Source organism: Chenopodium quinoa, unplaced genomic scaffold (assembly GCF_001683475.1).
Source record: "Chenopodium quinoa cultivar QQ74 unplaced genomic scaffold, ASM168347v1, whole genome shotgun sequence".
Lineage (NCBI taxonomy): Eukaryota > Viridiplantae > Streptophyta > Magnoliopsida > Caryophyllales > Amaranthaceae > Chenopodium > Chenopodium quinoa.
This window is the reverse complement of record NW_018744066.1, coordinates 1,155,202-1,178,160: the sequence shown is the minus strand read 5'-3', so window position 1 is coordinate 1,178,160 and position 22,959 is coordinate 1,155,202. Positions and strand designations below refer to the sequence as shown.

Below are 22,959 nucleotides of genomic sequence, written 5' to 3'. Positions count from 1 at the left end.
TCCAACCCGTACATTAAGTGGATGATCCGACCCGTCTTGTACCCTATTTTATGAACCCGATCAAACTTATGGATTGCATTTCTTGGTGTTGGAGTTGTAATGCAAAGCGTTGAAGTATTAATTGTTGATGAAGTTAAATTGATTAGGGAGTTTGGTGATACTTTTTATACGTTATTTCAATCACCGCTTCAATAAAATATGCAAAAAATTGGTTATGTTTATGATTTATAAAGCCATGTGTTGTGAGATAAAGAGATAGTTCAATTGGTTAGAATTTCTCTTTTAATTTCAGGGGATTCTGAATGAGATCGATTCACATCTTCATTACGAAGTTTAACAAAAAAGTACAACCAAAGGAGAAGAATTAAGTGAATGTAAAACTTTTATTTTATTCAAACTATGACACTAAACACTTAAAAAATAGAAATAAGTCGTATAATATTAAGCACATTTTACTTGAACTTCATTCCCATGCATGGTAGTTCCCATTTAGCTATGGCACTATGATCCCCATGTTTGTGAAGCTGCAATATTCAAAGAAATTTACTTTAGTTAGCTCTTCTGAAATCTGATCAATATATAAGCATCAAATCAAAACATAGTTAAGCATCAATAATACTGTTTAAAGTGTTAATTTGTCCCGTCAAAGAAAAAATTAAATGTTAATTTGTCAAGGATTCGAAAATGTATACAATGATGTTTATACGTAGTTAGTCAACTAGTCAAAGTCACATTCTACTCGCCTATTTTTATTGATTGAAATTAAATTTTACTAATTAGTCATGTCATGTTGAATTTTACCAGTTAAATAAACTTATGGTCGTTATTAGTTTAACATAGCCTAACTAGACAAATTGAACACACTAAATAAAACTAGAAAGTTTAATTTGAACATACCTTGTTTAGAAAGAGCCCAATTAAGATCTTGGTTAATTTGCCAAGCAAAATACCCATTCAACGCGTTACTCTTGGCATAAGCAACCTTAGTAGCAATGGCCTGTGTATCATCAAAAGCAACCCAAGTCGTCCCGGAGTAACAATAATTAGTAACATAATTCGAATCATACTCAACCGTTGCATCATTCTGACTAATAAAATCCTTGATTTCTGTATAACTAGGCGTCCCATCTTTAACCAAAGTATCGTTAAAATTAGTTGCTGGTGCCAATATACCATGGTTATTAGGGTCAACCAGTTGCCAAGCGTGACCATAAAATGGTACACCCAACACGAGTTTATTAGCCGGTACACCGGCCTTGATCCAAGCAGCGATCCCACTGCTTCCGCTCACATCGTTGCCAGTTGGATCAAAGAGCGCGGCATGAGGTTCAGTAACATACGGGGGCTGAACCCAACCGGTAGCGTAAAAGTCGTAAGCCATGACGTTCACCCAGTCTAAATTAGCGGATATAGCATCCGCAGGGAAGGAAACTCCTTCACTAATAATAGGTGTGAAACGAAGGGCTGCGGTCAGGATCAAGTTCGGAGCTTGATCCTTTATCGCGGCCCTCCATTCATTTAGAAGTGTTGCCATGTTATTCATCTCATCGTTATTAGTCTGTTGCTCCCAATCTAAGTCAAGCCCGTCGAAGCCATTATCCTTAGCAAGGCTTATCGAGGAGTCAATAAAGGCTTTTCGAGAGCTTGGTTGGCTAGCCATGTTGTTGTAATCGGATGATTTTGCGTCTCCTCCACCAATGGATAGGACGGCCCTGACCGCCGAGTTCTTTTGTCGGATGGTTTGAGGGAAGGATTCACATTCCGAAGGAATTGTGAGTTGGTATGTATCTAAGTTAAGGTTTGCAAATGCGCAAAAGAGGTGGGTGAAAAGAGTTGCGTCGATGTCTGAGGCATCGAGACCATTGTCTGGTGACCAATAGCCACCCTTAACATTAGCATTCGAGAACTCGAAATGGAAAAGAGATAGTAAGGTAATGTAGGAAATGATCAAACTCTTAAGCGAAGCCATTGATATTTGATGATATTTTGAAGTCAATAGTAAGAAGTATTTATAGCTTTGTAATAGCAAGTAGTGTTTGTGGCCTTTGACTTCAAATTATGGTGTGAATTGTTGACCATATGATAAGGCTTTGACAATTCTTACATTAGTATTCAAGATCTATCCAAGAATGAGTTGAAAAGTCAAGTTTGCCAAACTTATTATTATTTCAACATTTTTGTTTTCTGTTGACAAATGATTATGAGAGAAAAACTAATTAGATTACCTTTTTTTTTTTCTTTATATGTACCACACTTATTATTTCAACGTTTTTGTATTCTGTTGAGGAATGATTAGTATATGAAGTCGGATTTTTTTAGTAAGTGATTTGGATTTTAAGTTGTAAATTATAATTACTACCTCAGTTAAAAGTTATGTGCAATTTTAAAATATTTTATATTTAAAAAATAATACCCCAAATTTGCACATTCGGAGGTAATTATATTACCTTTCTTTTCTTTATATATATATCATGTGATAAAACCTATTACTCCATAAATGAAAATCTTATCTTCTCAATTGGGACATGTCATGTTGTTGGGTGTGGTCCACATTTTATGGGTCCAATATTTTAATGGAATATTTGTGCATATTTTAGAATTTTCATGAAAAATCATCAAGTAAGGTTAGTTCTTGTTTAGATTATCTAGTTAAATATTTTAAAAAATTATTAACATTGAAAGTAACTAGAATATATGATTCGTGAACATTTAAGAATATAATATATGGCTACAAGAATGATGGAGGAATTTCTGGAATCTTTCTACTATTTCTTCCAAGCTCCATGTTCAACTATAAATAGAGGTCATAGGCATTCAACCAAGGAACATACACACAGTACACAAAAAGCTAGCCATACTTATACATAAACCTATCTACCTTTTTTGTATACAAATATACAATACATCTTATCTCTGCAAATTCACTATTCTTTTTGGTACTACTCTTTGGTTAATTCCTATAGTGAGACTTTGCTTGTACTATTCTTTAGTGCTTCATGTCGGTTTTTTTTTGTAATTTTTTAATTTTATTATATAATTTTTTCCACGTTAAATATTGTTTGTCCATTTTTTTTACTACTTATCTTGTCTTTAATATCTTTTAATTATAATTCTCAATCTCTACGTTTATAATTTTACTTCCATTACGCACTGGCAGATCCAGCGCGATATAAGGGGAAGTTGTCCCCACTAAATTTTTTTGTTAAAATAAATAAATTTTCTTAATTATTCATATCAATAAAATGGACACTTAAGAGTTTATTTAAGCCCCTATTTTTGGTTAAATACAAAAATCAATATAAAATTTAAATTAATATCAATAAAAAATTTAAATTTGCAACATTATTTTAACATTAACTTGTTTTCTTTGTATTTATTGTGATTTGCTTATATTTATTATATTAGAATTCAAGGCTTGGTATAACCAATTTAATTTATTTTTATCCGTTATTGACCCTAACACATATATGTGTACTCTTTTTAAAATACAGATAAAATAATCGTATTTAGGGATTGAATAGAAGTACAATCCAAATTATTAGTCATCTATGATTCGCCGATAAATTCGAAGTCGTTTCTTTCGATCTTCAATATTAAGAATAGAAAAGAAGTGATTATATTTTATTGACATATACGATCAATAAATATACATTACTCCCTCTATATTTTATTACAGAATACTTTCTTCACTTTTCTTTCGCGACCATATTTTATTAACTATTCTATTTCATGGTTTGGAAACCTTTCATAATATTTTATTAATTTTTTTTTTTAGTGAACTCCCTAATTATTATACTTTAATATTTCCTTATTCTCTCTTTTTAACTATCACAATTATTCTTCCACCAACCCCAATTTCTTCGTATTTTATTATTTTTCAGCATTTCTCTTCAAACTCCATTAACAATTAATTAAGAAAAGTAACAAAAGATTACAACAATAATAGAGAATAATATAGAGGTTATGTACAACAATAATCATGGATGGAATAAAGGAGCTAATTAACAAACAGATTAGGGTCAATCCTCATCATTCAATGATCCATATTCATATTTTCGAGTGATCCATATTCATAATTTCTTAATTTTTTTTGTTTAAAGATTGTTAAGAAAAAAAAAACTACTTATTAAAAAGGGAAAGATTCTAACAATGGGACTTTAAATTTTGATAATTTATCAAAAAAGGAATAGTGGACTCTAATAAAAGGACGGAAGGAGTATATATAAAATTTATTAAAATAATTTTATTTTTTTTAATATTTTTTTTAAAAAAAGTAATGTTTTGAAGGGAAAATTTTCACGAAATTATGCCAAGTGTCCCTTTTGGTAATTACTTTAGTCTATAGTATAGATAGATAGATAGGTTGTAATACGGAGTAATTAATTGTTAAGATCATAATTGTTTCAAAAAAAAAAAGTTAAGATCATAATTAAATACTCCAATAAACTTTTATTCTAATGTGTCACATAATTTTCTCATACATTAACTACGTAATACAAACTTTTATTCTAATGTGTCACATAATTGTCATAAAAAATGATTTGGCCACATATAATAGTACTAATTTTTAACACTATTGACTATACAGTCTATACAACAATATTCAACTGAGTACCTCCGTCTGCGTGATAGAAATATATGTAGTAATGTAGTACAACAAAGAGTAGAATATAGAAAATATTATACCACGCTTATTATAACAAAAATAAAAACATAATATTGAGCACATTTTATTTAAACTCCATGGGAAAGCATGCTTGTTCTCTTTTAGCTACGGCACTCGTACGTTTATGATCCCCATGTCTGTGAAGCTGCAATATTCAAATAACATTGTTGGTCATTTGTCCGAAATAAAACATTGTTTGAGGTCTTAATTGTTATGGATTTCCAAATGTATACAATGTTTATGCACGTACTCTTACATAGTTACACGTATATATGCAGTCAAGTATGATCATGTTCTTTTCGACTTAATTTTTTATAGATAAATCGAATAATTTAACTAAGATTTACTAACTAATCAGGCTATATGCTTGTCCAATAATGTTACCAAATTCTACTTATTTAAAATTCCAGATTGTTATTGATTCAACATAACACAGCTAGCCAAATTAGACACTTAAACATAATTGAACATACCTTGTGTAGAAAGAGCCCAATTATAGTCTTGGTTAATTTTCCAAGCGAAATACCCGTTCAAGGCGTTACTCTTAGCATAAGCAACCTTAGTAGCAATGGTCTGTGTATCATCATAACCAACCCAAGTCATCCCGGAATAACAATAATTAGTAACGTAACTAGAATTGTACACAACCGTTGCACCATTCTGACTGATAAAATCCTTGATTTTCTTATAAGTAGGCGTACCTCCCTGAACCAAAGTATCATTAAAATTAGTTGCTGGTGCCAATATACCATGGTTATTAGGGTCAACCAGTTGCCAAGCGCGCCCATAAAATGGTACACCCAACACGAGTTTATTAGCCGGTACACCGGCCTTGATCCAGGCAGCAATCCCACTACTTCCACTCACTGTGGAGCCGGTTGGATCATTGAGGGCGGCATGAGGACGAGTAACATAAGGAGGCTGAACCCAACTTGATGCATAAAAGTCGTAAGCCATGACATTGACCCAGTCTAGGTTATCTGCAATAGCTTTGGCAGGGAATGTAGCTACGGAATTAGCTATAGGTGTGAAACGAAGGGCCGCGGTCAGGATCAAGTTCGGAGCTTGAGCCTTTATTGCGGCCCTCCATTCGGTTAATAGGGTTGCCATGTTGTCCATCTCTTCTTTCTTAGATTGTTGCTCCCAATCTAAGTCTAGCCCGTTGTAACCATTACTCGTGGCAAGGCTTATCGAGGAGTCGATAAAGGCTTTTCGAGAGCTAGGTTGGCTAGCCATGTTGTTGTAATCAGAGGAGGCTGCGCTCCCTCCACCGATGGATAAGATGGCCTTGACCCCCGAGTTCTTTTGTCGGATTGTTCGAGGGAAGGTTTGGCATCCCGGAGGAATTGTGAGTTGGTATGTTTGTAAGTTAAGGTTGGCAAAAGCGCAAAAGAGATGGGTGAAAAGAGTGGAATCGATGGCTGAGGCTTCGAGGCCATCGTCAGGAGACCAATAGCCACCCTTAACATTAGCATTCGAAAACTCGAAATGGAAAAGAGAAAGTAAGGTAGTGTAGGAAATGATCAAACTCTTAAGAGAAGCCATTAATATTTGATAATGTTTTGAGATCAAACAAATGCTTTATTTGGGAGTAATAATCTATTAATAGTAAGAAGCATTTATAATTTTGTAACAGAAAGCTTTTGTGCTCGAACTTTACTTGGTGTGAATTTTCAACCACACAATTAGGCGGCTTTGACCATTCTTACACAATTGTTCAAGATTTTTATAAAGCTATATCAGAAATTATGTTGTCAACGAATTGAAAAGTATAATTTGCCAAATTTATTTCAACATTTTTGTTTTTTGATGAGAAACTCTATCAAACCGGAGTTTTAAAAGGGTAACTATGTCTCGTGCTAATGGTTACACACTTTAAGGGTAAAAGAAAAGTTAGGGATAAAATTAAACGGATAGTCATCCTTAACATTAGCATTGAGAACTCGAAATGGAAAAGAGAAAGTTAAGTTATGGGGAAAATGAGAACACTCTTAAGAGAAGCCATTGATATTTGATAATGTTTTGAGATCAATAGTAATTAAGAACTATTTTTAACTTTGTAATGTAGCAAGTGTTTGTGGTCTTTGTACTCAAATTATGGTGTGAAATCTTGACCATATAATAAGGCTTATTCAAGATTTATCTAACTATATCTATGAAACGATTAAATATGAATGATTTGATTTGAAAAGTCAACTTTGACAAACTTTATATATATATATATGATTATCTTTCTTTCCTACATATGTTAAAAAAACAATAATCGAATTCATATGTTTATAATTTTTACTTCCTCATCGGTTCGCGGATATCCTACATAGACGACTGAAATAAGGCAACAGACGAAGTTCCATTAGTCCGCCAAGGTTTTCCAAGCGTGCAACCCCACAACCACAAACGTAGTAGCAAGAATTTTCTGGAATCCCCAAACTCACATAGGTTTCCCATCAACATATATTTTTCACGTTGTACCACTACTTCGCCGAATGAATCACCGAACTACGTATCCTAAAACAACAAAAAGTCGTTACAAGAAATAGTTGAAAACACCCAAACTAACATAAAGCACAACGTCAACAAAGGAACAATTAATCGAATGCAAGACAAACAATATCGGCTTCATAGATACGAGGTCGCGTCTGCATCATTCCTAGCTAATCGCTGGGTCAACATTCCCGGCCTCGAAGCTATGATACCGTCATAATTTCTGCCTCACCCCCAATGAGATTTCTATGTGCATTCTACTAGCGTCTGGCAATGCACACAACCTACCTCAGGTCTGGAGAAGGCCCCAAGCTTGAGTTGTCCACCTTCCCCTAAAGAGCTTGAGTTGCTCACCTTCCCCTAATGAGCTTTTATTGTCCCCCTTGTAAAATTGTAGTGAACACCAGACTGATAGTAACACAATAATGGGTCAAAACTTGAGAAAAAGTGATAATAACACCCAAATTTTTTTGATGGAATCCAAAGAATGCGTATTAATCTTCATTCTGACACTTTTTTTTCCAAAAAATATTTTTTGTGGGCCCCAAAAATGAAAAATACGTTAAAAAGGCGGTAACTGGAAAAACAGGAAAAGTTGCTGAAACAACCCCATAACATAGGAAAAAGGTTTGGAACGGTAGGGGAATGTAATTTTGACACTTTGGTACATCCCGTATTACCCTTAATGCTCGTTTTTCGAGGTTGTTTTATACAGGGAATGTGCCAATTGACCCCGGGACATGGTGATTAAAGGACAATTTGTATGTAGTTGATGATGGAATATGAGATGAGATGTGATACTTAGATTACAAACATGAATAGTACTAGTATGATGATTCCATAAAAGCATTATTACTATACATAGTCTATCAATCGACACATCAATCAACACACATGTGAATAGTAATAGTATGATTATCCATAGTTACATCATATATAACATGTGTTCTTTTCCAATTCCAAACCATAGTGTGAAGTCACATCACATCACTATAGTCAAGTCCCATCATATTTTGACATCACATCATTATAAATATAATTACATAATATGACATCATTAAATTTATATGACATCATTATTGTCAAGTCACATCAAATCACTTCAATATACTTATATGACATCATTATTAATATCACTTCCATCATTATTATATGACATCATTATTGTCAAGTCACATTAGATCACTTCAATATACTTATATGACATCATTATTAATATTACTTCCATCATTATTATATGACATCATTATTGTCAAGTCACATTACTTCAATATACTTTTATGACATCATAATATTAATATGACATCATTTTGTCAAGTAATATCACTTCAATATACTTTTGTGACATCATTATATTCCAAAATTTCAAAATAAAAACATAGCTAATTCTTGGTACTTTATAGACATCTTTATAGGTGTGTTATGGTTTCAAACTACCTTGTATGACCCCGAGAGTCACTCCACGTATTCATTTCAATTTTCGAAAAAATGTCAAAAATGACCTGAAATCGTGTATTATAACCTTCAATTTTGGACAAATTTTCACTTTTTTAGATCTGGATATAAAAATTGCCAAAATGCTTCCCATGGACCCTAATACCCCTCGGGAGTCCATTTGGTGGGTAAAACCATCCAATATACCCTCAAACTGTCAATTTACCCGTTTACAACTTACACCGATTTTATAAACTCAAGGCTACCACGGACATTTATGACAACATATAATGATCATATATGGTTCCAAACGATATTATATGACCCTGCAATGTATCCCCTGGTAGCTCGATGCTTTTCGACACCAGGTCCCAAAACCTCCGAAATTGGCCAAAAAGCGTGTATTATAGCCTTCAATTTTGCCAATTTCAGACTTTTTTTTACCCGGAAACAAAAATTGCCGAGAAGCTACCTATAGACCCTAATACCCTCGGGGAGTCCAATTGGGTGGGTGAAACCATCCAATTTGTCGTTAAGCATCCAATTTATCAGTTTCCGTACACGCCACTTGTATTGGCTATAAGCTTCCACGGGGACTTTATGTAGCCGACTTATGGTTGTATATGGGTCCAAACAACGTCATATGACCTCGGGATGCATCCCGTAAAATTCTGTGAATTTCTGACACCGGGTCCGGACACCTACTAAATTGTTCCGATTTCGTGTGTTATAGCCTTCAAATTTGGCTTCCGTACATCATTTTTTCACCCGAAAAGATTATGAATCCAAGTACTTCCATGGGTTCCCAAAGGAACTTGGGAGTCATGGATGATGCCCAGAACCATCTCATTCATCCTTAATCACCATGTCTTAAGGCAACGATGGCATACCCTCAAATGACAAAACTAGTTGTTTGTATGCCTTGTCCTTGGGTGCACATGTCTTGTGCACATGCCACAAGCCCCCTTGCACCATCCCACACCCCAAAACTTTGGCTTTGTCACTTGTCTCAATCCACTACTTAGCATTTTTTAGCATATAAGAAGCAACGCTAACCTCGTTTTCCAATATATAGGTGTTTTTAGGGAATAGGGTAGGGGGGATGAATCGAAGCGACATAAGGTTGAATCTCATTGGATCGTGGCAGCAAGGTCACTCTTCCACTTACAATACCCCGTCGCATATTTAAGTCGTATGCAAAGGATGTAACCCGCTGCTCGGTAGGAATTGTACTTCAAGGCGGCTCTCACTGCACAGCGCATCCACCAAGCGAGCTTAGCCCTATGACACGTGCCCTTAGGGGCCGAAGCCCCTACTGTAGGACGGAAATCGGGCGACGGGTGCATGCGTTGCTTCTGGCCCAGATTCTGACTTAGAGGCGTTTAGTCATAATCCAGCACACGGTAGCTTCGTGCCATTGGCTTTTCAACCAAGCGCGATGACCAATTGTGTGAATCAACGGTTCCTCTCGTACTAGGTTGAATAACCATTGCGAAACGGGTAAAACTAACCTGTCTCACGACGGTCTAAACCCAACTCACGTTCCCTATTGGTGGGTGAACAATCCTACACTTAGTGAATTCTGCTTCACATTGATACAAAGAGCCGACATAGAAGGATCAAAAAGCAACGTCGCTATGAACGCTTGGCTGCCACCAGTTATCCCTGTGATAACTTTTCTGACACCTCTAGCTTTAAATTCAAAAGGTCTATAGGATCGTTAGGTCTCGCTTTCACGGTTCGTATTCGTACTGAAAATCAGAATCAAACGAGCTTTTACCCTTCTGTTCCACCCGATAGATTTCTGTTCTCGTTGAGCTCATCTTAGAACACCTGCGTTATCTTTAACAGATGTGCCGCCCCAGCCAAGCTCCCCACCTGACAATGTCCTCCGCCCGGATCGGCCCGCAAAGCGGACCTTAGATCTAAAAGGAGGGGCATTTCCCCACTTTTGACTCACGGAGTGAGTAAACTAACATTAAAAGTAGTGGTATTTCACTTGTGCCGAAGCTCCCACTTATCCTACACCTCTCAAGTCATTTCACAAAGTCGGACTAGAGTCAAGCTCAATAGGGTCTTTTTTCCCCGCTGATTCTGCCAAGTCCGTTCCCTTGGCTGTGGTTTCGCTGGATAGGTGACAGGGACGGTGGGAATCTCGTTACTCCATTCGTGCGCGTCACTAATTAGATGATGAGGCATTTGGCTACCTTAAGAGAGTCATAGTTACTCCCGCCGTTTACCCGCACTTGATTGAATTTTGTTAATCATCATCGATCGATCTATCTCAACCGTCCGGTTGGCAATCTATCTTCAATACATTTTAAGTGAACGGAAGGGTGCTGAAGCTCCAATTCTTTGTCATGCCACCATCTTACGGTTGTCAAAATAAAGCAGTTGAGGAATTTCATTAAACATGAATCATATGAAGTCTTCAGTAATTTTTGCAAGTAGTAAAGAGTAGAGTATAGTGGATACAACTCAAGTAAACGTAAACCTTTTATTTTGTTTATTATATTATTATACAGCACTGATTACAATTAAAAAAAAGTACTCCGTACTACATAATATATATTGAGCACATTTTATTTAAACTTGTTTGGGTCCAATTTAGTCCAATTGGGCCTAGATATTAAATGATCCAATTAAAAGCCCAAGGTCAAGGTTCAACTCTCCAATTGTGCTAAAGTCAAAGGTCAGCCCACAAAGCAAGCCAATTGGGCTAAGGCCCAACCTCTCCATGTATGATGAGGTATAAAAGCCATCAATATTCATATATTCATTGATATGTTCATTCATATGTTCATTCATAGGTTCATTCATATGTTCATTGATATATTCTGATATATTCCATTAAAGCCTCAAGCAACAAACTCTCTTGCATAGTGTCCTCTTCTTACACATTGTACTGACTTTAGCATCGGAGGGGCCTTCCTCGGCAACACCCCCGAGGCTAGTTTACGTGTGTTTACTGTGCAGGAAACCTTCGGCCCAACATAACTTGGACCGAATCCAGCCTTCTCCGTTTCAGCGGACCTTCGGCAAGGTCCCATTGTTTTCACCCGAAACAATTTGGCGCCGTCTGTGGGGAAGACTTTCAAAAAATCTTTAAGCCAAATTCCTAACCAAGATCATCTTGCAATTATCTTAGCAGCAATGGCTAAGAACCGCAAGAGCAAAAGCCTCCGTCAAGGAGCGGGCGAAAAGCCTAAAACCCCTACACCATCACCCTCGCCGGACCGGAACTCTTCCAAGGGTGCCGGCTCGGGGGAGGATCATACAAGGAGGATTCCCTTTCTCCCGTAATTCATGACTCTCATTATAGGCCGAGTCACTCTCGGTCTAGCAGGGGTGAGTCCGATCATAGGACAAATTCAGTGCCCCAAAGCCAACCATCGGCTGCGCGCCCTCATTCCCATACTCGGCCGAGGACCCCTTTGACGGGGCCCAGCTCGGAAGAGGTGGCAAGAGCGCTGGCAGTGCTCATGGAGGCGATGAGGGCACACAATATGCCACCACCTCGTGATCGAACTCCTCCGCATACCCGGCATCAGCGGAGGAAGTTAGACCATGATGGTGGGAAGCTTCCTTCCTTCCGGGAACTGGAAGAGTGGGAGGAGGATTCCTGGAAAAATGAAAAACAGAGGAAAAAGAACCCTCAATTTTTAAAAGGATCCTCATCCTCAAGACCAGAAGCGCATAAGAGCAGCAGCTCAGCTTCTCGGCCAGAATCTACTCACCGAGAACTTGAGACTGTTCGCAGAAGTGTCCTTGACCGACTCGGCGGCAAGGAACCGAGCGTGCACAGTCGCCTCTCGTTCCCTGCAGCCGAGGCCCAGACTTCCCAGCCAGGGACGAAAACCACTCCTACCTCTCTAAGAGGGCGGAGCGCGGTCCCTTCGGCCAGGAACAAGGGCAAGGCCGTTATGCTACCCGCCAGTTCACCATTCGAGCAATGGATACTGGAAGAGCGCGTACCCACGGTTAAAATACCGTCGCACATCACATATGACGGGACCACGGATCCGAAGGATCACGTGGCCTCGTATGAGACTCATATGCATCTTTGCCCCAGATCCGAGGCGACTTGGTGCAAATATTTCCCAACCACTCTCAAGGGGGTCGCGCAAGCGTGGATCTCCAAGGGAGTAAGGCAAGGCTCCATAACAGGGTGGGATGATCTGTCCTCCAAGTTCAGGAGCAAGTTTTCCACGGCAAACCGCCGAGAGAAGACTACCGCAGAGCTCATGAGTCTGCAACAGGGGGAAACCGAAAGCCTCCGAGACTACCTGACCCGTTTCAGTAACGAGTCATCAAGCGTCTCCCAGCTGGACCAGGGGCTAGCCGTTTTCGCAATGCAGAATGGCCTTCAGCCCGGAAAGTTCCTAGACTTCATGGTCATGCATACCCCGCAGACCTTGGAGGAAGCTCTTAATGCTTCGGATAAGTTCATCCGAGCCGAAGAATGGAACAAAGCGAAAACCCATCCTCAATTCGGGGGAGGGAAACAGAGACAAATACCCTTGTCTGAAGGCCAAGGCCATAAGGCAAAGGGAAAGTCAAAGGCCCCGGAGCAATCTTTGGCCATCGACCCAAAGAAGGAAAGATCTGCCTCATACACAGGCAGATACGAGTCCTACACTCCGCTCTCTCTTCCACGCGCCAAAATTTACAGCGTGACAAAGGAGGAGCAGAGTTACCGAAAGCCGAGACCACTCCCAGAGTGGTATCAGCGAAAAAATAAAAATCAGTGGTGCGAGTTCCACGAGTCTTCGGGACACAACACTGAGGAGTGTATCCAACTGAAGGACCAGATAGAGGACATGGTCCGGAAGGGATACTTGAAAAAATACATCGCGGATCACCGCGAGAAAAAAGAATCCGAGAGGTCAGCAAAGGACCCTCGGCAGGACCTCGACTTCCCCCGGAAAAACAGTAAAAAATCGAAGGGGAAATTCCCTCCGATCAATGTTATCTCGGGAGGAATATACTCTCGGAGGGAGCACAAGCGCCACCTTAGAGCTTTGACTCACCAGGTGAACAACACTGACATTCAATCTCCCCAGTCGCCGGTGCCGAACATGACGTTCACAGCCGCCGACTGCCGGGGGATTACGTTCCCTCACGAGGATCCGTTGGTGATCATCGCCACGGTGGCCAACCACGACGTCAGTAAGGTCCTTGTTGACGGTGGCAGTGGAGCAAACATTCTGTTCCGAAAGGCCTACAATCAAATTAAGCTGAAGCCCAAGCACCTTACGCCGGTACCCTACCCGGTATCTGGGTTCAATGGGGCTTCAACTTATCCAGATGGGAAGGTGACACTTCCTGTCACCATCGGTTGCGATGAGGCAGCCCGGAACGTCATGATTGAATTTTTGGTCATCGACGCTCCTTCAGTGTACAACGTGATTTTGGGGAGACCCATAATTCACGAGATCCAAGGGGTCGTCTCAACTTATCATCAGCTGATGATTTACGTCTCAGACGCCGGCTTCCCCGAAAGGATACAGGGCAACCAAAAGGACGCCCGAAGGTGCAACTACCTCAAACCATCCAATAGCCGCCCAGATGACAAGGATGAGGAGGAGAAAGAAAAAGAAAGAGAGCCGAGCACAAAAAAACCGAAAGGCCTAAGTGCTTCGGCCCAAGGATCTGTACCCAGAGGTAAAGGGCCCGAAAGGGAAAAGGCTAGCTCTTCAGCTGAGCTGCAAGACTCAGAGAGCCAGCCGAAGAACAAAAAGACTGGGACACTTGCCGACATTGGCAGCAGGCCAGATTATGAAGAGTCCAGTCCATCAGCAATGGACATGGACCAACAGACTGAAACAGTTGAGTTGGCCGAAGGAGATGGTGAGAAATGTGTAACAATCAGGATGGACCTTGATCCGAACACCCGTTGTGAACTTATTCAGCTCCTTCGGGACAACAGAGATGTGTTTGCTTTCTCGGCAGCTGATATGCCCGGGATAAGTTCAGACCTCATCTCCCATAAGCTTAATGTTGACCCGACGTGTCGACCAGTTAAGCAAAAGAAGCGGAATTACTCCGCCAATAAGAACCGAGACATCGCAGCCGAGGTCAAAAAATTATTGGAGGCAGGATTCATCGAACCTTGCCAATATCCAGAATGGCTGGCAAATGTGGTGATGGTTCAGAAGCCCAATGGTACCTGGAGGATGTGCGTTGACTTCACGGACCTAAATAAGGCTTGTCCAAAGGATTTCTATCCCTTGCCGAGGATCGATCAGCTAGTCGATTCGACAAGTGGCCATGCCTTGCTTAGTTTCATGGACGCATTCTCGGGGTATCATCAGATCTTTATGCACCCCGACGATCGAGCAAAGACAACATTCGTCACGAACGCTGGGGTGTACAATTACAAAATGATGCCCTTCGGATTGAAAAATGCGGGGGCAACCTATCAAAGGCTGGTGGATCAAGTTTTCGCCGATCAAAAGGGCCGAAACATGGAAGTCTATGTTGACGATTCGATCGTCAAAAGCAAAAAACTAGAGGACCATGTAAAGGACCTGGCTGAAACTTTCGCCACCTTGAGAAAGCATCAAATGAAGCTGAATCCGAAGAAGTGTGTCTTCGGCGTGAAGTCAGGGAAATTCCTTGGGTTCATGGTCAGCAAAAGGGGGATTGATGCCAATCCCTCTAAAGTCAAAGCGGCACTCGACCTTCCTGAGCCGAAAACGAAGCGGGATGTTCAGCGGCTCACCGGAAGAATGGCAGCCCTCTCGAGGTTCATTTCCAGAGCTTCGGATAAGGGGTTACCTTTCTTCAAAGCCCTGAAACTCCCGAAAACAAAAGAGCTCGTTTGGGAGGAAGAGCAAAAAGACGCCTTTAAACAGCTTCGGGAGCATCTGGCTCAACTCCCAACGCTGGCTAGCCCAGCTGAAGGAGAAACTTTGTACCTATATGTGGCCGTTAGCCCAGCCACCATCAGCGCAGTATTGCTGAAGGAAGAAAGTAAAAGTCAGCAACCGATCTACTTCGTCAGTCATACACTGACGGATGCCGAGACTCGCTATCCTCTACTCGAGAAAGTTGCTTTCGCGGTAGTAGTAGCTGCTCGGAAGCTGAGGCCCTATTTTGATTGCCATCAGATAGTGGTCTTAACTGATCAGCCGTTGGAAAAAGTTCTCGGGAAGGTTGAAAAATCTGGTAGGCTAGCCAAGTGGGCTTTTGAGCTCACCGAATTCAGCATCAGCTACCGTCCGAGGGCTGCCATTAAGGCTCAAGCTCTAGCGGATTTCCTGGAAGAATGCTCATACCAAGAAGCGCTAGACAGTGAAAAGAAAGTTTGGACCGTGTTTACGGATGGATCTTCCACCGAAAACGGTTCAGGGGCAGGAGTAGTGATAACTTCTCCCGAAGGCAAATCCTTTGAGTATGCACTAAAGTTTTCTTTTAAGGCCTCGAACAATGAAGCCGAGTATGAGGCAGCAATCGCCGGCCTAGAATTGTGCATCTCCCTGGAAGCCGATCATGTCTGCTTAAAAACAGACTCTCAGCTAGTTGCATATCAGATCAGTGGCAGCTATGAGGCCAAAGAGCCCTCCATGATAGCTTATCTTGCCAAGATCAAATCAGTCATTGCAGAGCTGAAAACTTTTGAGGTTCAGCTGATCCCAAGGGGTCAGAATACTCAAGCCGATGCACTCTCCAAACTTGCTAGTTCATCTTTTACCGAGCTGAACAGATCTGTATATGTAGAAGTGCGTCGAGAGAGAAGTGTCGACGAAGCACCTGAAGTGTGCTGCGCTGACCCAGAGCCTAGTTGGATGGACCCCATCCTAGCTTTCAAGCTTCGGGGAGAAACTCCTGAAGATAAAGCTTTGGCCTCCAAGATGAAGAGAACCAGCTCTAGGTTCATTGTCTTCAGGGGGGAACTTCTGAAAAAGTCCTTCTCAGCCCCATTGCTGAAATGAAGCTGAATCCGAAGAAGTGTGTCTTCGGCGTGAAGTCAGGGAAATTCCTTGGGTTCATGGTCAGCAAAAGGGGGATTGATGCCAATCCCTCTAAAGTCAAAGCGGCACTCGACCTTCCTGAGCCGAAAACGAAGCGGGATGTTCAGCGGCTCACCGGAAGAATGGCAGCCCTCTCGAGGTTCATTTCCAGAGCTTCGGATAAGGGGTTACCTTTCTTCAAAGCCCTGAAACTCCCGAAAACAAAAGAGCTCGTTTGGGAGGAAGAGCAAAAAGACGCCTTTAAACAGCTTCGGGAGCATCTGGCTCAACTCCCAACGCTGGCTAGCCCAGCTGAAGGAGAAACTTTGTACCTATATGTGGCCGTTAGCCCAGCCACCATCAGCGCAGTATTGCTGAAGGAAGAAAGTAAAAGTCAGCAACCGATCTACTTCGTCAGTCATACACTGACGGATGCCGAGACTCGCTATCCTCTACTCGAGAAAGTTGCTTTCGCGGTAGTAGTAGCTGCTCGGAAGCTGAGGCCCTATTTTGATTGCCATCAGATAGTGGTCTTAACTGATCAGCCGTTGGAAAAAGTTCTCGGGAAGGTTGAAAAATCTGGTAGGCTAGCCAAGTGGGCTTTTGAGCTCACCGAATTCAGCATCAGCTACCGTCCGAGGGCTGCCATTAAGGCTCAAGCTCTAGCGGATTTCCTGGAAGAATGCTCATACCAAGAAGCGCTAGACAGTGAAAAGAAAGTTTGGACCGTGTTTACGGATGGATCTTCCACCGAAAACGGTTCAGGGGCAGGAGTAGTGATAACTTCTCCCGAAGGCAAATCCTTTGAGTATGCACTAAAGTTTTCTTTTAAGGCCTCGAACAATGAAGCCGAGTATGAGGCAGCAATCGCCGGCCTAGAATTGTGCATCTCCCTGGAAGCCGATCATGTCTGCTTAAAAACAGACTCTCAGCTAGTTGCATATCAGATCAGTGGCAGCTATGAGGCCAAAGAGCCCTCCATGATAGCTTATCTTGCCAAGATCAAATCAGTCATTGCAGAGCTGAAAACTTTTGAGGTTCAGCTGATCCCAAGGGGTCAGAATACTCAAGCCGATGCACTCTCCAAACTTGCTAGTTCATCTTTTACCGAGCTGAACAGATCTGTATATGTAGAAGTGCGTCGAGAGAGAAGTGTCGACGAAGCACCTGAAGTGTGCTGCGCTGACCCAGAGCCTAGTTGGATGGACCCCATCCTAGCTTTCAAGCTTCGGGGAGAAACTCCTGAAGATAAAGCTTTGGCCTCCAAGATGAAGAGAACCAGCTCTAGGTTCATTGTCTTCAGGGGGAACTTCTGAAAAAGTCCTTCTCAGCCCCATTGCTGAAATGCGTGGGACCAACAGATGCAGATTATATCCTACGGGAGATTCACCTCGGCATCTGTGGGAACCACATTGGGGGAAGAACCTTAGCCCACAAGGCATTGAGGGCTGGATATTACTGGCCCACCATGATCGCAGATGCTAAGGAGCTGGTTCGGAAATGCGAAAAATGTCAAAAATACGCTCCAGTTATCCATCAGCCAGCAAGGGATCTTCAGCCGATCCTTAATCCACTCCCGTTTGCCCAATGGGGACTGGATATACTGGGACCATTTCCAGAGGCTGTGTACCAGAAAAAATGGCTGATAGTTGGTGTCGACTACTTCAGTAAATGGATCGAGGCCGAAGCAGCCTCGAACATTACAGAGCAAACTGTCAGAAAATTTATCTGGCAGAATATCATCACTCAATTTGGCATCCCGAGAGTATTTGTCTTCGATCATGGGAGGCAATTCGATAACTTGCCGCTGAAGCGGTATACAGATCAGTTCGGCATCAAACTGGCATATTCAGCGGTATGCCACCCGCAAAGTAACGGACAAGCCGAAGCTGCAAATAAACAGATCCTAAATGCTCTCAAGAAGAGGGTGGAAGATCAAAAGTCCAAGTGGCTGGAGGAGCTCCCTGGAACCCTTTGGTCCCTTCGGACAACTGAAAAAGAGGCAACGGGCCACTCACCTTTTGAACTGGTGTATGGTGCCGAAGCAGTCCTTCCAGTGGAAATTGGCTCTGAGAGCCTTCGAGTGCACCACTTCTCGGCTGAGAATGAGCGACTGATGAGGGAATCTCTCGATTTCCTCGACGAAGTAAGAGACTCAGCCCGAGACAGAATGGCCGCCTATAGGCAGAGAATCAGCAAGTTTTATAACCGAAGGGTCCATGCAAGGCCTCTCAAAATTGGAGACCTTGTCCTTCGGAATGCTGCTGCAGTTCAGAAAGGCCGAATCCATGGGAAACTCTCAGCTGCATGGGAAGGACCTTATGAAATTTATGATGAGCTTCAGCCAGGGACATACCGACTTCGGCAGTTGGATGGAAATGAGTTGAAAAATCACTGGAACGCTGATGTACTGAAAAAATACCACGTGTAAACCCTTCGGGGCAGAACAATCTTTGTAAGTACATTTTGAATTAATGAAAGGCCTTGGAGCCGCCATTTATATAAATGTTTACAACTTTTTATCCTTTCAAAATTTTCTTTGTTCTATCTACTCTTTAAGGGTTTTTTATTCAGCCTCGTCTGAAACCTTCGCCTTCGGGTAACTGGGTTTCAGATTGCTGACAAAACTCGTCTTTTTAAAGAACACTGGTCTTTCAGCTGAAGTCAAACTTCAGTAAGACTTGTTCTCCAAAGACATGAGTCCATGGACAATTCTGGGATATTGCCTTAACTGAGCCTTGTATCCCAGAGAGCCATTATCCGAAACATTGCCTTAAGTTGGCCCTGTGTTTCGGGTATCCATTTTTCAAAGATAGACAGAAAATCAAGGATAACAGCAACAGTTGAAAATTTTTAAATCAGCCTCGTCTGAAACCTTCGCCTTCGGGTAACTGGGTTTCAGATGGCTGACAAAACTCGTCTTTTTAAAGAACACTGGTCTTTCAGCTGAAGTCAAACTTCAGTAAGACTTGTTCTCCAAAGACATTAGTCCATGGACAATTCTGGGATATTGCCTTAACTGAGCCTTGTATCCCAGAAAGCCATTATTCGAAACATTGCCCTCAGTTGGCCCTGTGTTTCGGATATGCGTCTTCTTAAAGAACACTGGTCTTTCAGCTGAAGTCAAACTTCAGTAAGACTTGTTCTCCAAAGACATGAGTCCATGGACAATTCTGGGATATTGCCTTAACTGAGCCTTGTATCCCAGAAAGCTAATATCCGAAGCATTGCCTTCAGTTGGCCCTGTGTTTCGGATATCCAACTTTCAGATGAAGTCAATCTTCAGTAAGACTTGTATCCCAGAAGCATTGCCTTCAGTTGGCCCTGTGTTTCGGATACCCATTTTGAAGAAGTTAAGAAATTGCTTATTCAGCTGAAGTCATACTTCAATTTCTGGGGGGGGCAAGAAGCACTCTCAGTGCAAGTATGTTCGGAAGAATTGAAGTATGTTCGGCAGAATTGAAGAAACAGAAACAGTAAAGCATTCAAAAACAAAGCAACTGAAGAAAAGAGCATCAGATTAATAATTCATGCTCAGAAATTGAGCTACAAGTTCAATTAAACTGTATCGGCAGCCGCCCACAAGCGGAAAATAACAGCTGCCGAAATACGTACATAAGCAAAAAAATAAACTGTTGTACGACAAGGCAAGCTGAAGCAAAAAACAAGGCAAAAAATTCAGAAAGCGGCAAGTCTAAAGTTAAGCGCATGATGAACCGCAAGATTCTGAAGACGACTGCCCGAGTTCCTATGCTTCAGCCTGAGGATCAGACTGATCAGCGTTGAGCCCCATGGTGGCCTCAGCCCCAGCAGCAGAAGAAGCGGGCTTTGCACTCTGCCGAGCCTCCCTTTCCCTCTGTTCAGCTTCCAACTCCATTCTCTCAGCTTCCTCTTCGGCTTCCTCAGCCTTAAGAATTTCAGCTTCGACTGGAGTTGCATACTTCATATGAGGGTCTTCGGGATTCTGGACCCATTCAGCACATTTAGACCAGTCCAGCTTCGGTTCAGCATGAAGGCAGACTCTTCGGCATACTCTGAACCCGTTTCTGAAACCCATCTCATATTCCTCTTGGGTATAGACACGGACTTTGAGTAGAGCCTCAGCATCAGCCAGCTTCTTCTGGGTCTCCTCCAAGTCTTCCTTGGATTTCTTCAGCTCATCAGCGAGCTTGAAGGAGGAACCTTTCAGCTCATTCAGCTCCTGCTGAACTTGGGAAGCCTTTGTCTGAGCCTGGGCCACTTCAACTTTTTTGGTCATCAGTTGATCCTCAGCCTCATGGAGTTTCGCTCTCTGAGCTTCGGCAGCAGCAGCAGCCTCTGAGAGTTGGACATCTTTGGCCTGGAGCAGCTCTTCAGCAGCCATTCGGCTGGCTTCAAGAGCTTCTAGACGTTGCTGCACTTCAGCTTGTGCAGCAGCTCCTTCCTGAATACGGCTCTCAACAGCAGCCTTGAATTTGGAGACGTCCACTCCCATATGCTCCTGGAGGAATTTTTCCCCTTCCATCAGTGGAGGAAAAACTTCCTTCTCCATAGCGTCGCAGAAGGTTTTTAGGGCTTCAGCAGCTCTTTTCTCGTACTCCTCACCCTTCTGCTGCTTCTCTTCAGCTGCTGCTTGCTTCAGCTTAGCAAGCTTTAATTCCTCTTCAGCTACCTTCTTGTCGTGCACAGCAGCGTCTACCCTATCTTGTAGGGTATCTATCAGCTCTACAGTGAGAGTCTGATTGTGCACGAATTGAAAACAGGAAGACAAAAAAAAAAAATAAATAAAAAAATATATATTTATAATAATAAAAATAGAGCTGAATTTCAGAGGAAATGAAGACAAGGAAAATTACCTGCATCATCAGCAGTTGGTTAGACCTGGCTGGGTCAGGAACTGATCTGCTGGATTCGCCCATCCCAGCAGTGGCCTTCAGCGACCAGATCCTTGCCCTATCTACTTCGGACATGCCAGCAAAATCGCCGAAGTAGGCTGCAACTCCTTCTCGGTTCTGACCCCATATGAGGTCCCAGATGTGGTCTGGGATTGGAATTCGGGGGGCCGAGAAACCCATTTCTCCAGATTGCAGAGTCTGGAAGGAAGGGAAGGATGACGATGGAGCTTGATTAGCTTTGGATGGCTCAGCATCATCCTTCTCAGAGGAGTCAATTACTATAACCTCCTCTTCTTCAGGGGTGAGGACGAAAGCCTCAACCTCTCTTGCGATGTCTGCCGTGAAGCCCTCAGCACTGGACATCACGGCATCCTTGTTTTCGTGCTCAGCAGCACTCTCCTTAATTTCTTCTTGGACCGCTCCCTTAGATTCGGGAGTTCTCTGATCCACCTCCATCTCAGGAGGTGGCGGAGGGGTCTGTTGAGGTGATTGGGGTGGTGGCCGGGGAACCCTCGGCGATCCACTGCCTTCCTCGGGTTCCCTTATTGCAACGCCGATGGTCATCGGCCTCCGCTGAAAGTCATGAGGGCCGATGATGGCCATCCTTCGGCGCCTTTTCTGAAGGGGCTGCTCGTCCATATCTGAGTCTGAAGACTCTCCTTGTATTTGGTCTTCGGGACGAACAAGAGCTTTCCCTTCTCTATGTCTGTTACTCTCTTCAGACTGTAACAGACAGGGGGGAGGAAGAATGTGAGTTAAAAAAAAAAAAAAAAAAAAGAAAAAAGAAAGACAAAGTTAAGTCTGAAAGCTCACCGAGGTCTTCAGCAAAGCCTCGTCTTCTTCAGCTGCTCTAGCTGCAGCTTCTGCTTCAGCAGCTCTGGAGGACCCTTCTCCTCCTTCGCAAGCTTCGAGAACCCGTGCAACCTCTTCGGCTGTACGGGCAGCTTCAGCTTCTTCGTCCAGCAGCTGAAACCAGGGGTCTCTCTTCTTCCACCAAGGCTTCTGCCTCTGATACAGAGCAACAGCCTCAATTTGGAAGTGGGAAGAGTCTAGATGAACTTCCCTATGCCTCGGCTCAGTGATAGACGGGGCCCGTTCAGTTACAACTCGTTCTCGGTTGACACCAAGACGAGCGTAGTTAATGCCAACGTTGGTCTCGTCCCGCTCTGAAAAAGGAAAGGGGAAAGGTTAGTTCAGATAGGTTGGCACAGCATAAAAAAGCGAAGCGAGAGAAGAAAAAGAGATAGTTAAAAAGCCTCGGCCCCAGCCGAAGAAGCTTACCATCCTTAAACTTTCGGCTGAGGCCAACAACTGCTAGCATGTTCTCTTGGAAAACGTAATGCGTATCGGGGAGCCAAGTCTCCGGGATATGCTGCATTCGGCCACTGCCCCCCCGGTTCGGCAGCTTGCCGAAGATATGTTGCTGATCAAGGTTCGGATCCGCCCCGTTATCTGCGGGGGGACCTAGACTTCCCATTTCGGGATCAGGCTCAGCGAGGTACCGGGGAGCGCTGAAGACGGAAGGGTGGCCCGGATCTGTGGGTGC

At 42.4% G+C, this 22,959-nt stretch overlaps 2 protein-coding genes across 2 annotated transcripts; both read right to left on the bottom strand.

Moving 5' to 3' along the window:
- Positions 1-369: 369 nt before the first annotated feature.
- On the bottom strand, positions 370-1,999 carry LOC110690914 (chitotriosidase-1-like). The gene is made up of 2 exons (XM_021867819.1): positions 898-1,999; positions 370-524 (listed from the first exon to the last, which is right to left on the bottom strand). The coding sequence occupies exons 1-2, from the start codon at positions 1,967-1,969 to the stop codon at positions 502-504; spliced, it is 1,095 nt and encodes a 364-aa protein (XP_021723511.1). The 5' UTR covers positions 1,970-1,999; the 3' UTR covers positions 370-501.
- Positions 2,000-4,429: 2,430 nt separating this feature from the next.
- LOC110690912 (acidic mammalian chitinase-like) lies at positions 4,430-6,377 on the bottom strand. The gene is made up of 2 exons (XM_021867818.1): positions 5,140-6,377; positions 4,430-4,811 (listed from the first exon to the last, which is right to left on the bottom strand). The coding sequence occupies exons 1-2, from the start codon at positions 6,209-6,211 to the stop codon at positions 4,789-4,791; spliced, it is 1,095 nt and encodes a 364-aa protein (XP_021723510.1). The 5' UTR covers positions 6,212-6,377; the 3' UTR covers positions 4,430-4,788.
- Positions 6,378-22,959: the final 16,582 nt, after the last annotated feature.

Bases quoted from the DNA above. Each gene is read 5' to 3' on its own strand.
- LOC110690912 (XM_021867818.1), bottom strand. From the start codon at position 6,211: ATGGCTTCTCTTAAGAGTTTGATCATTTCCTACACTACCTTACTTTCT. The intron at 4,812-5,139 runs GTATGTTCAATT...TGAATATTGCAG, and splicing joins TTGGGCTCTTTCTACACAAG to CTTCACAGACATGGGGATCA.
- LOC110690914 (XM_021867819.1), bottom strand. From the start codon at position 1,969: ATGGCTTCGCTTAAGAGTTTGATCATTTCCTACATTACCTTACTATCT. The intron at 525-897 runs GTATGTTCAAAT...TGAATATTGCAG, and splicing joins TTGGGCTCTTTCTAAACAAG to CTTCACAAACATGGGGATCA.